The sequence below is a fragment of the Alexandromys fortis genome, unplaced genomic scaffold, assembly GCF_014885135.2.
Source record: "Alexandromys fortis isolate MF-2015 unplaced genomic scaffold, M_Fortis_MF-2015_v1.1 scaffold_41, whole genome shotgun sequence".
NCBI classification, from domain to species: domain Eukaryota; kingdom Metazoa; phylum Chordata; class Mammalia; order Rodentia; family Cricetidae; genus Alexandromys; species Alexandromys fortis.
The window spans coordinates 5,552,723-5,567,860 of record NW_026067923.1 but is presented as its reverse complement, the minus strand read 5'-3'; the positions used below and the strand labels follow the sequence as shown (position 1 = coordinate 5,567,860).

The window sequence follows — 15,138 nt, the reverse complement described above, 5'->3', positions numbered from 1 at the left end:
TCAATCATAAGTGGATATTAGATATAAAGCAAAGGATAACTAGCCTATAGTCCATGACCCCAGAGAATCTAGTTAACAAGGAGAACCCTAAGAGAGATACACATGAATCCCCCTGGGAAGGGGAAATAGATAAGATCTTCTGAGTAAATTGAGAGCATGAGGGGGGGAAGGGAGGGTGAAAGGGGAACAGGAGAGGGGAAGGGGAGGGGGAAGGAGAATGTGAGAGAACACGATGGTCAAGATGGGGGAAGGACAGAGATGAGAGCAAGGAAAGAGATATCTTGATTGAGGAAGCCATTATGAGGTTATTGAGAAACCTGGCACTAGGGAAATTACCAGGAATCCACAAGGATGACCCCAGCTAAGATCCCAAGCAATAGTGGAGAGGGTACCCCTGTAATCAGATTGATGACTACCTTAATTGTCATCATAGAACCTACATCCAGCAACTGATGGAAGCAGTTGATTCATATGCAGAGATTCATAGCTAATCACTGGGCCGAGCTCCCAGAGTATAGATTAAGAGAGGAAGGAGCAACAATATGAACAAAGGGGTCAAGACAATGAGGGGAATATCCACAGAAACAGCTAATTTGACCTAGTGGGAACTCACTGACTCTGGACTGACAGTGGGGGAACTTGACTAAACTAGGCTCTCTGAATGTGGGTGACAGTTTTGTGGCTTGGGCAGTCGGTGGAGCCACTGACAGTAGTACCAGGATTTATCCCGTGTTTCAACTGGCATTTTTGGAGCACATTCTCATTGGAAGGATACCTTGCTCAGCCTAGGTATATGGGGGAGGGCATTGGTCCTGCCTCAAAGTGAGGTGCCAGACTTCCTTGACTCCCTGTGGGAGGCCTTACCCTCTCTGAGGAGTGGGAGGAGGCAAGGGAGTGGGAACTTGGGTTGGTACATAAAATGAAAAGAGAGAAAAGTGAGAAGGGGAGGTTGGGGGGAACTTGGGAAACAGGATGTTTGGGATAAAGGAAGGTTGGATAGGGGAGCAGGGAAGCACACATCTTAATTAAGGGAGCCATCTTAGGGTTGGCAAGAGATTTGGTGCTCCCAGGTGCCCAGGGCGATGTCCCCAGTTAGTTCCTGGGGCAGCTGAGGACAGAGAACCTGAAATGACCCTATCCTATAGCCATACTGATGAATATCTTGCATATCACCATAGAACCTTCATCTGGAGATGGATGGAGATAGAGACAGAGACCCACACTGGAGCACCGGACTGAGCTCCCAATGTCCCAAGGAGGAGCAGAAGGAGGGAAAATATGAGCAAAGAAGTCAGGACCACGAGGGGTGCACCCACCCACGGAGACAGTGGGGCTGATCTATTGTGAGCTCACCAAGGCCAGCTGGACTGCGACTGAAAAAGCATGGGATAAAACCGGACTCTCTGAATATGGCGGACAATGAGGGCTGCTGAGAAGCCAAGGACAATGCCACTGGGTTTTGATCCTACTTCATGTTCTGGCTTTGTGGGAGCCTAGCCAGTTTGGATGTCCACCTTCCTAGACCAGGATGGAGCGGGGAGGACTTTGGACTTTCCACAGGGCAGGGAACCCTGACTGCCCCTCAGTCTGGAGAGGGAGGGGGAGAGGAGTGGGGGGAGGGGGAGAGGAGAGGGAGGAGGGGGGAAAAGGGAGACCGGGAGGGAAATGGGAGGCGGGGAGGAGGCGGAAATTTTTTTTTTCAATAAAAAATTATATTTAAAAAAAATGGTATCTACAACACAAAGACAAAAAAATAGAAACTTAAACATAAACATTCAAGTGAAATAGTAAAGAAATGTACTCCCACGGAATCTCAGTAGAGAGCCTAAAAGACAACTGCTGCAGCAGGTGAGACTACAGAAGCATTCACTGCAGAGATGCTGTAAAACTCACACACGTAGTGCAAATATGTGGTTTCATACAGGTCGTTGCTTTTCTCCCTAGTGAGAAGTCCACCGGATGCCAGTTCATGGCCTTCTGTGGACTGCGCTGAGAAGCACTGCTGTACCAGACACTCATGGCAGTCCCTTGGAGCAGCATGAACTCAAAGTCCCTGCCCTATCAGTGTTGGCCTGACCCTGACCTCGGCACAAGCCCTAAGGAAGATGTGTTCCCATCCTCAGCTATTCCCTTCTAATACCTGCTATTTTTCCAGGGCTTGGCTGGTTCCCCAGACTGACCAGCCCTTACACTGTTCTGGAACAACTGTTGGTGAAAAGATTAGACCAGCTGCGTCAAAAACCTCCTCTGCTTCTCTGGAGGAGGGGAGAGGGGAGTCAAAATGTTCACCAAAGTAAACAGAAACCAAAGATCAGTGAGCAAGCAGCAAGCAGCTGCTGAAAAACTTTCACCTGCTTTCACACTACACACCTCACTGACTCTCCGTCCAGCATTCCCTGCTTCAGCCCCACATCTCCCTCCGCCGGCCTGCCGCCCATCGGACCCAGGCTCCTGCCTTTGGTCTTGACTGCAGTGCTCTCCTATCCTGGCACCAAATGTTTACCTGTGTCTGCCAGGTCTCCACCTGCCCTCTTCTGACCCTTCCTACCAGCTGCGTCCCAGACTCATTTTCCCGCCTCACCCATCCCTTGCCTCACACAACTGACTTTGAGCAGTTAATTCAATAGTCTGAGTTGTTAACCCAGAGTAATCCAGGGCTGAAAAGCCACACTGCTGAGATTCTCATTCCTTGTTAAACACAATGGCAGCTCAAAGAATCACTTCATTATAAAAGTAAAAGATGCACACGGGCCATCTTCCTACAAAGCTCAGAGATTATAAAATTACAAATAAGATTTTACACTAAAATATTAATGCCCGAGCAAAGCACCTCTCTATTATGTTGCAGATATAAGATGATCAGATTTTTGTCTTTAAATAATCATTTACATGAGCTGAACCCCCAAACAATACTCCTACCCCCAAGGAATAAATCTGCTTTGGAACTATCCAAATAATGTCATCAAAATTTTCTTTTCTTATTCAATAATCAATGCAAGTAACTTGTATTCATTTTGTAACATACAAACTCAGTTTGGGGAGGTATCATAGGTAAAAACAAACATTATTTCTAGATATATTTTCTTCTATATTCAATTATACCATAATAATACTTCTTAATGAGTTTATACAAAAGTCTTTCCTTTAATAAGGTTGTTATAATATTATAATGAATCTACTGGAGCATCTAGGAGAGAGGGCAACACAATTTGAATCCAGTGTAAAAGCATAGCAAAAAGTGGGCATTCAGTACCCTCCGTGGAAAAGGAACTGTATAACACAACCCAGAGCAGATATATCCAAATACGTGTCTGTATTTTCACCCTTTGGTGTCCACTAAGCAGATCCGTGACTTCTTAAGAACTAAGACTATGGCCGGGCGGTGGTGGCGCACGCCCTTAATCCCAGCACTCGGGAGGCAGAGGCAGGCGGATCTCTGTGAGTTCGAGACCAGCCAGGTCTACAAGAGCTAGTTCCAGGACAGGCTCCCAAACCACAGAGAAACCCTGTCTCGAAAAACCAAAAAAAAAAAAAAAAAAAAAGAACTAAGACTATAACAGCAAAAGCAATGAATACATTCTCTGTAGTGAAGACACCAGGGCACTGCTCTGGGTTCTAATGACATCTAGACACCATTTGTTACAGGGAACTCCTGGCTGGGAGCCTTGGAGCTTCCAGAGGTCTGATAGGAAAACAACGACATAGTAAATGTTTACTATGGCCCCACATTTATCAATATCCGCTATTACATACATACAGAAGTGCAAAACTTAGCTATGTGTGAGTAATTAATATGAGGATCCATATTTGGATGCTGAGATATCTGATATGTAGTCAATACTTAGTAAATTGTTGTTGATTTTTATCTGTATAGTATGAAAAGTAAGATCCTTGGGTTTGACTATAAGTTTCTTTCGCAAGAGAAAAATTTTAAAGTTCAAACACAATAACGAAAATTTAAGTATACACTGGTTATTAGGATCTTCTACCAAATATTACTGCAAAAATATTATAATTTTCAGAGCTATACACTTGGTTAAGTCTAAAACAACAAGGTTAGAAATTAGCTTTAAAATTTCTGTAGAGGAATAAAGAAATCAGGAGGACATTGAGAAGTCACGCTGACCAGTGTGGCAAAGACCTTACTTGCTGGGTGGGGCCCTGTATATTATTTTTTTCCCACTGTTCAGTATTCTGTCTAAAGATTTATTTTATTTTCAAGTGCGTGTGTATGTGCGCACACGTGTGCATGTTTATGTGAGTGTGTGTGTGTGTGTGTGTGTACGTATATGACTACAAGTGTAGGTGCCCAAAGAGACCAGGGGTGTTTGAAAACCCCATCTCCTGGAGCTGTAGTTAGAGGCAGTCACGAACTACCTGTTGCGATGATAAGAATTGGCTGATGGAGTGTTAAGAACTGAACTCAGGCCCTCTGCACAAGGAGAGGAGTACACACTCTTAGTTACTTAGCCATTTCACCATCCCTGGATATGTTTCCTATATAAAAAAAAAATAGAACCAAGATTGCTCCAAGAGTATGGCTTGAACTGACAAACATAGATGGGTCAGGCAGGCTTGAAAAGAACAAGGCAATTTTGGTATCTGACCTGACTCCTAGCTCATACAGAGCAAACAGTCTTCAAGTTTCTTGGCTGCAAAATAGAGTTAGGTCTCTCCCTCAGTCCCTACCATGGTCAACTGGCCAGGCCAGACATTCTAATTTTCCAGAGGGCTCCGTAACCTTATGCCCTTGGCCCACTTCCATCCCTACATCTCCCCTTCTTAATTTGTTTCTAATTCCCCTTGTCTCTGATGGTAATAGTCAATCACCCTGCTGTAAAATGCAACATGGAACGCTAAGAGACAGACATCAAGTGATAAAGTCTGTGGTAAATAACCCATGTGAACTCAAAGGCCCTCCCAAATCCCATGCTGTCTAGCTGACATGTCCTTGACACCAGCATGTTTCCAAGTTGATAGGTCAGCCTAAAAAGAATGACTACTGTAAGAGTTACACAGCCTCCCAGGCCCGGCCTGCCTCCACCACAACCCTATGCCACCCTGGCAACGCCTCAATCTTTTCACTGACTTCAGAAACATTCACTGTGATGGCTAAAAATACCTGCATCACAAACTCTCGACGGCGAGGCATCCCTCGTTCCGAAAGTAAGACGTAATCAGGCTCCTTCTCCTTTCTGGCCTGCTGGATTTGGGCCAGGCGGCTGATGGGGTTCATTCCTTGACCGTACTCAGGGCCAGCCTGAAAGAAGAATTTAGGAAAGTTTCAGAATCTTGAGTGTGAAACTTATTAGACCCTGGGAAAAGCACCGTGTCTCTAGTACATCCCCAGCCCACCAGAACCGACTGGAAGGGGCAAATCAGTCATTAGAAAGAGCTGCAACAGAAATTTGTAAAATGGACCCAACATTTAGGCTTCCATGGGACTGGGGTTCAGAGATAGTAGAGAAAAGCCGGATTGCTTATACTTTAAAACTGGGTGAGCTCTTCCGGGTGGGGGAGGGTCGCTCCCAAGCAGCAATAGAAAGAAGAAAAGGACAGGGAAAGACATGAACTGTGAGCAGATACTTGCAACATATAATGTTAAAAAGATTGATCCAGCCTCCAAAACATACTTTTAGAAACTCCTAAAAAAATATTAAGAAAATGGGTAAAAAGTGATACACAGATGTATCACAAGAATGGAAATGGAAAGAAAGACTAATCAACTTCATTAGAACTTGGCAAATGCATATTAAGACCATGGTGAAATATAAATATACACCCACCAGCTTGGGAAATCTGAGATGTCCAGCAGCCCCAACAGGTAAGAAGGTGAGCGGAATTTTAAGTCAATTGATACAAGCTAGAGACGTCTGAGAAAAGGGAGCCTCAATAAAGAAAACACCTCCATAGATTCAGGCTGGAGGCAAGCATGCACTAATTTTCTTGATTAGTGATTGGTGCTGGAGGGCCCAGCCTATTGTGGCTGGAGGTACTGGGTTGTATAGAAAACATGGATGAGCAAGCCAATAAGCAGCACCCCATTATGGTCTCTGCCTCAGCTCCTGTCTCCAGGTTCCTGCCCTGCTTGAGTCCTGTTCTAACTTCCTTTGATGAACTGTGATGTGGAAGCTTAAGCTGAACAAACCCTTCCCTCTTCAGTTATTTTTAATCATGGTGTTTCATCACAGCAATAGCAACCCTAACCAAGAAAGAAGAGGAATAACAAAAGCTCGTGGGACATAGGAGGACAAAAAGTGGTAGCTTACTATGTTGTCAGGCTGGCCTTGAATGCCTGAACTAAAAACATTCCTGAGTAGTGCCAACTATAAAGTAATTGTCACCTGACTTACAAGGGATGGCAAGACTAGAGAAACATTTAGGTAAGGTACCAACAGGATCTGATGATTTACTGGACAAAAGGGTAAAAAGAAACCTCAGTTTCAGATAGGTAGTGCTTCCAGCTACTAGATGAAGAAAGACTTAAAACAGAACATGACAAATTCTGGACACTGAATTTGAGGTGCCTGTGATTTACTCAGTAACCATGTGGACACATGGTGTAGAACACAGAAGCACACTTGGGAATTGTTTCTCTGAAGACTAAACTGAACCACTAGGGGTAAAGGAGAAACTTGAAAAAGAATAAAAGACTGCAAACATCAGGGCCAGTGAGATAGCTCAGTGGGTAAGGCACTTGCTGCACAAGCAGGATGCCCAGAACTCAGTCATCAAAATCCATAGTGGGGGAAGAAAGAACTGAACCCTCAAGTTGTCCTCTTAACTCCACATATGTGCATACAAAAACACAAAATAAATAAGTTTTTAAAAAAGGATTGTAAGGCAATCTAACCAAAAGCAATCTACAGATTCAATGCAATGCCCATCAAAACCCCAGCAAAATTCTTCACAGACCTCAAAAGAACGGTATTCAACTTCATATGGAAAAGCAAAAAAGCCAGGATTGCCAAAACAATCCTGAACAATAAAAGAACTTCTGGAGGTATCACAGTCCCTGACTTCAAACTCTACTACAGAGTTACAGTACTGAAAACAGCCTGGTATTTGGCATAAAAACAGACAGGAGAACCAATAGAACCAAATCGAAGACCTGGAATCAATCTATACATTGAACACATGATTTTTGACAAAGTAGCAAAAAAATATCAATGGAAAAAAGAAAGCATATTTAACAAGTGGTGCTGGCATAACTGAATATCAACATGTAGAAGAATGAAAACAGACCCATATCTATCACCATGCAAAAAACTCAAGTCCAAATGGATCAAAGACCTCAACATAAAGCCAGCCACACTGAACCTTATAGAAGAGAATGTGGGAAATATACTTGAATGCATTGGCACTGGAGACCACTTCCTAAATATAACCCCAGCAGCACATACACTGAGAGAAACAATTAATAAATGGGACCTCCTGAAACTGAAAAGCTTCTGTAAAGCAAAGGACATGGTCAACAAGACAAAATGACAACCTACAGAATGGGAAAAGATCTTCACTAACCCACATCAGAGATCTGATCTCCAAAATATACAAAGAACTCAAGAAATTGATCACAAAAAGAACACATAACCCAATTTAAAAAAAAATGGAGTACAGACCTAAACAGAGAACTCTTAACAGAGGAATATAAACTGGCTGAAAGACACTTTAGGAAATGTTCAACATCCTTAGTCATCAGAGAAATGCAAATCAAAACAACTCTGAGATTCCATCTTTCACCTGTAAGAATGGCCAAGATCAAAAACATTGATGACAACTTATGCTGGAGAGGTTGTGGGGAAAAGGGAACACTTTTGCATTGTTGGTGGGAAAGCAAGCTGGTATAGCCCCTTTGAATGTCAGTGTGGCGATTTCTCAGAAAATTAGGAATAACCTTCCTGAAGACCCAGCAATACCACTTTTGGGTATATATCCAAAGGATGCTCAATTGTGCCACAAGGACATGTGCTCATCGATGTTCATAGCAGCATTGTTTGTCATAGCCAGAACCTGGAAACAACCTAAATGCCCCTTGACTAAAGAATGGCTAAGGAAAATGTGGTACATTTACACAATGGAGTACTACACAGCATAAAAAATAATGACATCTTGAATTTTGCAGGAAAATGGATGGAACTAGAAAACATTATTTTAAGTGAGGTAACCTAGACACAGAAAGACAATTATCACATGTATTCACTCATACGTGGTTTTTAAACATAGAGCAAAGAAAACCAGCTTACAAGCCAATATCCCAGAAAACATAGACAACAATGAGGACACTAAGAGAGACTTACATAGATATAGTCTACATGGGAAGTAGAAAGTAGAAAAACACAAGTTCTCCTTGGGAGCATGGGGACCTTGAGGGGATTGAAGAGGGGAAGGGAAAGGCAGGGAGGGGAGCAGAGAAAAATGTAGAGCTAAAAATCAATAAAAAAAGAAAAGGACATAAAGTTAGGGAAGATGGGGAAATAGGAGATAGATATATGGAGATTTGGCGGAAGGTGTGGGTGTGAATATGATCAAAATGTATTATATGAAATTCCCAAAGAATTAATTAAAACATATTTTTTAAAGTATCTTTTCCTACTCTCAAAACCTTTCGTGTTCTGTTCTTGGAAGTTGTACCTAATTCACTAAACTGATGAGACTATATTTAAGGCATTCAGTATTGGAAAAAAAATTGTAAACCTCACAGCTGAAATTGTTTAGGCTGGACAAGAGAGAGAGCAATGGAAATGGTTAGCTCTTGCTAAGGTCTACCATATGCAAAACTACAGATTAAATAAATAATAAAGAGTTACCTGCAAAGTATAAGTGATCAGTAGAGAAAAGAAGGGTCTCTAATTTGGGACTGGGAGGAGGTTAAGTAAAAAAGGAGGAAACCAGGCAGGTGGTGACGCACGCCTTTAATCCCAGCACTCGGGAGGCAGAGGCAGGTGGATCTCTATGAGTTCGAGGCCAGCCTGGTTTACAAGAGCTAGTTCCAGGACAGGCACCAAAGCTATAGAGAAACCTTGTCTCAAAAATAAATAAATAAATAAATAAATAAATAAATAAATAGGAGGGCCATTTGAACTTCATCTGATGAGAATTCTCTTTTCAGTTCAGTACTCCATTTTTTAATTGGGTTAATTAGAATTTTCATGTCCAGTTTCTTGAGTTCTTTATATATTTTAGAGATCAGACCTTTGTCTGATGCGGGGTTGGTGAAGATCTTCTCCCATTTAGTAGGATGCCTGTTCAACCTCCTTAGTGATCAGGGAAATGCAAATCAAAACAACTTTGAGATACTATCTTACACCAGTCAGAATGGCTAAAATCAAAAACAACGATAGACTTTGCTGGAGACAATGTGGAGTAAAGGGAACACTCATCCATTGCTGGTGGGAATGCAAACTTGTGCAACCACTTTGGAAATAAGTATGGCGGTTTCTCAGGAAATTGGGAATTGCTCAGGATCCAGCAATACCACTCTTGGGAATATACCCAAAAGATGCCCAAGCATACTACAAAAGCATTTGTTCAACTATGTTCATAGCAGCATTATTCATAATAGCCAGAACCTGGAAACAACTTAGATGCCCCTCAATGGACGAATGGATAAAGAAAGTGTGGAATATATAAACAGTAGACCCAGCAGTAAAAAATAATGACGTTTTGAATTTTGCATGCAAATGGATGGGACTAGAAAACACTATTCTGAGTGAGATAACCCAGACCCAAAAAGATGAATATGGTATGCACTCACTCATTAGTGGACTCTAGCCATAAACAAAGGACATTAAGCCTACAGTTCGCAAGCCTTGAGAAGCCAAATAACAAGGTGAACCCAAAGAAAAACATATATAAATCCTCCTGGAAACTGGAAGCAAACAAGATTGCCTGGCAAAAGTTGGGAGCATGGGGATGGGGGTAAGGGTGGAGGTGGGGGTAGGGGAAAGGGAGAGGGGGAGAGAGAAGGGAGAAAGGAAAGACTGGAGAGAGCTTGGGGGAGTGGGAGGGTGGAGATGGAGGAAGGGAGGATATAGGAGCAGGGAAGAAGGTATCTACATTAAGGGAGCCATGTTAGGGTTGGCAAGAGACTTAGCTCTAGAGGGGATCCCAGGTGTCCACAGGGACGTCCCCAGCTAGGTCCTTGGGCAGCAGAGGAGGGGGTGCCTGAACTGGCCTTGCCCCATTATCACACTGATGATTATTTCAAATATCACCATAGAATCTTCGTCCAGCAACGGATGGAGATAGAGACAGAGACCCTCATCAGAGGAACAGACTGAGCTCCCAAGGTCCATTTGAAGAGCAGAAGGAGGGAGAAGACGAGCAAGGAAGTCAGAACCCAGAGGGGTTGGTCCACCCACTGAGACACTGTGCCTAAGCTAATGGGAGCTCACCAACTCCAGCTGGACCTGGACTAAACGAGCATGAGACCAAACTGGACTCTCTGAATGTGGCTGACAATGGGGGCTGACTGAGAAGCCATTGATAAAGGCACTGGGACTTGTTTCTACTGCATGTACTGGCTTTTTGGGACCTTAGTCTATTTGGATGCAAAGCTTCCTAGGCCTGGATGTAAGGGGGAGGACCTTGGACTTCCCACAGGGTAGGGTTCCCTGCCCTCTCTATGGGAGGGAGGGGAATGAAAGGACGGGAGGAAGTGTAAATTTTTGAATGGGAAAAAAATAGATAAAAAGGAAAAAAAGATAAAAAATAGGAGGGAAAGGTAAAATACCAGTAAGACTGTCTAAAAAAAAGTCATAAGTAATCATACTGAAACAAAAACTATATAACTGTGATACATGTAAGTACATGAATAGATGAAATTTCCTCACGTGGGCTGACAATGTTCCTTCCATGAGCCAAAGACCACCTAATAAAACCCCACCACCAGGCCTGAGAAGCCCCCTTTTGAGGTGCTGCTCAGGGTTGTCAGGGACTCCCAAGACATAGACTATTGCTATTGTCCATGGCTGCCCTCCAGAGGTGGAGGCTCTTATTTTTTTTTATTTTTTATTTTTAAATTTATTTATTTCTTTATTAATTAATTAAAGATTTCTGTCTCTTCCCCACCACCGCCTCCCCTTTCCCNCCTCCCTCAATCAAGTCCCCCCCTCATCAGCCCAAAGAGCAATCAGGGTTCCCTGCCCTGTGGGAAGTACAAGGACCACCCACCTCCATCCAGGTCTAGTAAGGTGAGCAGTGGAGGCTCTTATTGCTCAAGACACCATGCATTGCAGATACAGGGTTCAGAGGCCCTTGAGCTGGAACTGACCTGAAGGCCTCCTTCCTGAGGCCCAGCTTTCAGAGGCCCAGAGAGCACCCTGCGAGCTTCAAGAGGAGGGTGACAACCAACAGTCCACCCAGCTATGCTGCCTGTAAATCATATCCAATACCAGCATGGCACCATAACTCTAAAGGTGTAGCAGCGGCTCATACCTTAGTACTAACCAACCGGTCTCTAATGGCATTTAAATCTCCTCAACAAGAGAAAAATCATGCTTGGTACCAGAAACCCAGGCAGCTACCAAGCATTAGGGAAGTATGGATCTTTGAGAACCTGTAACCACCACTTTACTAAACTAGCATAATCCCTAACTCCATTCTAAATATTTGTCCTTATACCCACAGGTAAATGCCTGTGGTATAAATACCCTTCATTCAGAAAATTTCTCTTCGCAACAGATGGAGACCATTAAAGCAAACCATAACCAATCAAGAGCAAACTGTGGAGCTCAATTCCAATGGGTATATACAAAACAGTTCCTGCACCCAAGGCTCAGGGAACACCCAAGGCAGAAAAGAGGGCTGTAAGACAGTGAGAGCCAGAGGGTCTCCTAGTAAAGTCAGAAGCTACATGTATAAAGACTCACCAACATGGCTGCCTAAACATGAACTGAACACAAACAATATGCCAAAGTAGGTAGGGGAAAGATCATGAGGTCTCAACCCTACACAAAGAACTACAGGTAACTAAGGAATGCCAAGGGAGAGAGAAATGGTCCTTCCCAGGGAAGAACATACCAATTGGTTATCCAATACCAAGTGGCCAGCCCTGAAACTATACGCATGCAAGTTGCATTATACAGACCGAGGTTATATTTAGGAATATATGTATGTATGTATGTATGTATGTATGTATGTATGTATGTATGTGTATGTGGAAACAATTAATGGAAAAAGGAGGCCATGAATTTGAAAGGGAGCGAGATGAGTATAAGGAAGTGTATGGAGAAAGGAAAAAGGAGGAGAAAATGAAGTACTTATAATCTCAGAAATAAAAGAAAACGCTTTGGAAAAGGAGCCCCTGTAAAAGAGATGATGAAAATGCCAAGTACAGACCATACCTAAAAAGTCTAAGTGAGATCCTAATAAAAATGTTAAGGAGCTATGGCACTTGGAAGTTGCCACCACATACATGAAGATACTCAAATAAATCTGTCCTTCCAACAGGAGGCTGTCTGTAATGCTTTTATTTCTGCTGAATCTCAGGCTCTTCTAAAGATGTCTCTATGTTCCAAAGAAACAACTACTGATAGAGATTTTAGTGACAGTGAACTAGAAAATAGAAATCTGAGAACATTATTAGTGGCTTGATTTCTTTCCTTGATTGAAATTACTATGCCCTTGACAGTTAAATTATTACTTAGCTATCAAGTCTCAGATTATCCTAAAAACCAGTATGGGTAGTCTTACAAAAACTGTATCCAGAAAATTTTATCTCCAATACTGGAAAGACTCCTTTGAAATCTTATCTTAAAGAAGACAACTATGTAAAAAACAGATAAAATCCCAGAGGTCATCTGATGAGCTGTACACGTTAAGAGGGTCACTCCATATTCCATCTTTAAATCCAAAAGGAATTCACAATTAGCCAGTTTCTAGTGGACGCTCTGGGCAGAAAGAACTGCATCTGAAACCTGACTCTTGGGTGGAAACTTGTGTTCCTCAAACACAAACGGCCTCCCCTGTATGATACATCACAGAAACGTTAGGGATAATGAGACAACGTGATAGTCTTATTATTTCAAGAAAAATGAAGTTAACTCATCACAGATCTTCTTTACTTCTACTGAACATAAGGAATCATATATCCCAGATGAATAAGCTATAGAAAGACATAAAGAAAAAAATAAAAACTCAACATAATATTCCAAAAATCTATTTATTGGTCTACAATATAACTATATTTAAAATAATCTAGATTCTAGCTCACTATAAGAGGTTTCTTTCTCAAAATGGCCTACATTTAGGAAAATCTCCAAGTTTTATTTTACATAAGACAGACACAGCACAAGTCCTTCCAAGTGTGATATACGCAGGGAAGAACGCAGGGTGGTTTTCCAATCTAGAGTAAGAGGCTCGGAGAGGGTTGGAGAATGTTCCAGAATAACATGCTTATAAATATATTAAAAGCACTGTTTTCCCCATCCCTAGAATCTGGAAGATAACATCTTAACAACAGTTTTTCAGTAGCTAATGCAGGAATTAGATTTTTATACCATTTTAGAAATGTACGTATCTTTATCTAGCTTAACAGCTTAATATTCTTAGTTTATTAAGACTGACCCGAGTTTGATAGTGACCATTTTTATATAAAGCACGTTCTTTCATCATAGAAAAGCTAGAGACTATATTAGAAAATTTATGATAGGTTATGGTTATGCTCATATGACAGCATCAGATAATATACCATCTTAATATTTGAGTAATTATTATAACAGTAATTTAAAAATATTTCTGTGGACTGTTTTAAGTAAAGGCAATCTTATGAAGCAAGTACAAGTATTATCCACACTTGATTAGAAACACTATGCAATTTGCTCAGGGCAGGAAGTCACGCTCAAAACTGATGGCAAAGGCAGCACTCATAACCCTACTCTCTGCCAGGTGCTCAGAGCACTTTTCTTCAGATCCACCATGGCTCATGATCAGTGGATCCTAGTGCATTTGTTTTTACCATTTATCTCTACATTAACACAAGGAATGCAGGTCAGGGAATGCACACCTTACATTTTCATCTAAGTAAAACAAAGTCAGTTCTCATAAAAAAAGGCATGTAGTTATATATTTTTGTATAATGTATGCATTTTCAAATAAAATAGAGGCACAAAGGTGAAAACCCTATAAAAACACACAAAGTGTATCCCTGTACAAGTCAAACACCAGAAAGTCATCGCTGCCTCTTAAGTCTTACCGGCAATCCTTGATGCCAGCATGACAAGTGAGCTGAGTTAGGAACTGAAATGCAGCAGTCTCAGGCTTTCTCAGCAGCACAGAACTCCAGTTCCCCTTGGTCACTGCACTGAGCATTTGACACTGTCTGTACTAAATGCTAAGCCATCCATGCCCAACTTTGACTTTTTTTTTAAACCTTTTTAATGTAAATAAAATATGACCCAATAAAAGAACTAGTTACAACACCTTGAAAGGCTGTATGTTCTGTATTCATCCTTGACGAGGTTGGGGAATGAAGAGAAACAAATACATTGATCTCAGAGGTCTACCATGAGGACTAAGCATGACAAAGCCAGGCACAGAAGGTGCTATACAATTTCCACTTGATGCTTCTGTCATCCCCGCTGTATTATTATGTAACTATTATCTGTGCCCTGCTACAGATCATGTTAAGAAGTTACAGTGCAGTACTGCTGGCAATGCTGCTGCTGCTGCTGCTGCTATTGCAAAACACTGGGCCAGAACAGTTTAGGCTACGCCACAAGATGGACAAACAGAAATCAGCAAATTATCTGAGCTTGCTTTGTAAAGCCTTACTTAGAAAATGAGGAATAGTGGCTGGGAGATAGCTCAGAGGGTAAAATGTTTGCTGCCCACTATTGTAGAATCTTCCTTTACACTGTGTGAAGATGTGTCACTGTGACTGGTTTAATAAAGAGTTGAATTAGCTAGGCAAGAAGAGGTTCTGGGGACAGAGAGGCCTGGGAAGAAGAAAAGCAGAGTCGCCAGCCAGTGTGAAGGAAGCAGGATGGGCACTACAGAGTAAAGGTAACTGAGCCACATAAAAGAATGTGGATTAAAAGATATGGGTTAATTTAAGTTATAGGAGCTAAAGAGACAAGCCTAAGCTAAGGCCAACCTTTCATAATTAATAATAAGTCTCCATGTCATTTTTGGCAAAAT

General features: G+C 42.0%; 1 protein-coding gene across 4 annotated transcripts in view; it reads right to left on the bottom strand.

The window, feature by feature from the left end:
- The window catches only part of Stau2 (staufen double-stranded RNA binding protein 2), a 262,426-nt gene that overhangs the window by 163,867 nt on the left and 83,421 nt on the right, over positions 1 to 15,138 (bottom strand). For all 4 annotated transcript variants that reach the window (XM_050142109.1, XM_050142107.1, XM_050142108.1 and 1 more), the window contains one exon: positions 5,123 to 5,260. In XM_050142109.1, coding sequence (XP_049998066.1) covers positions 5,123 to 5,260 — 138 coding nt within the window. The remainder of the gene's footprint in view (positions 1 to 5,122; positions 5,261 to 15,138) is intronic.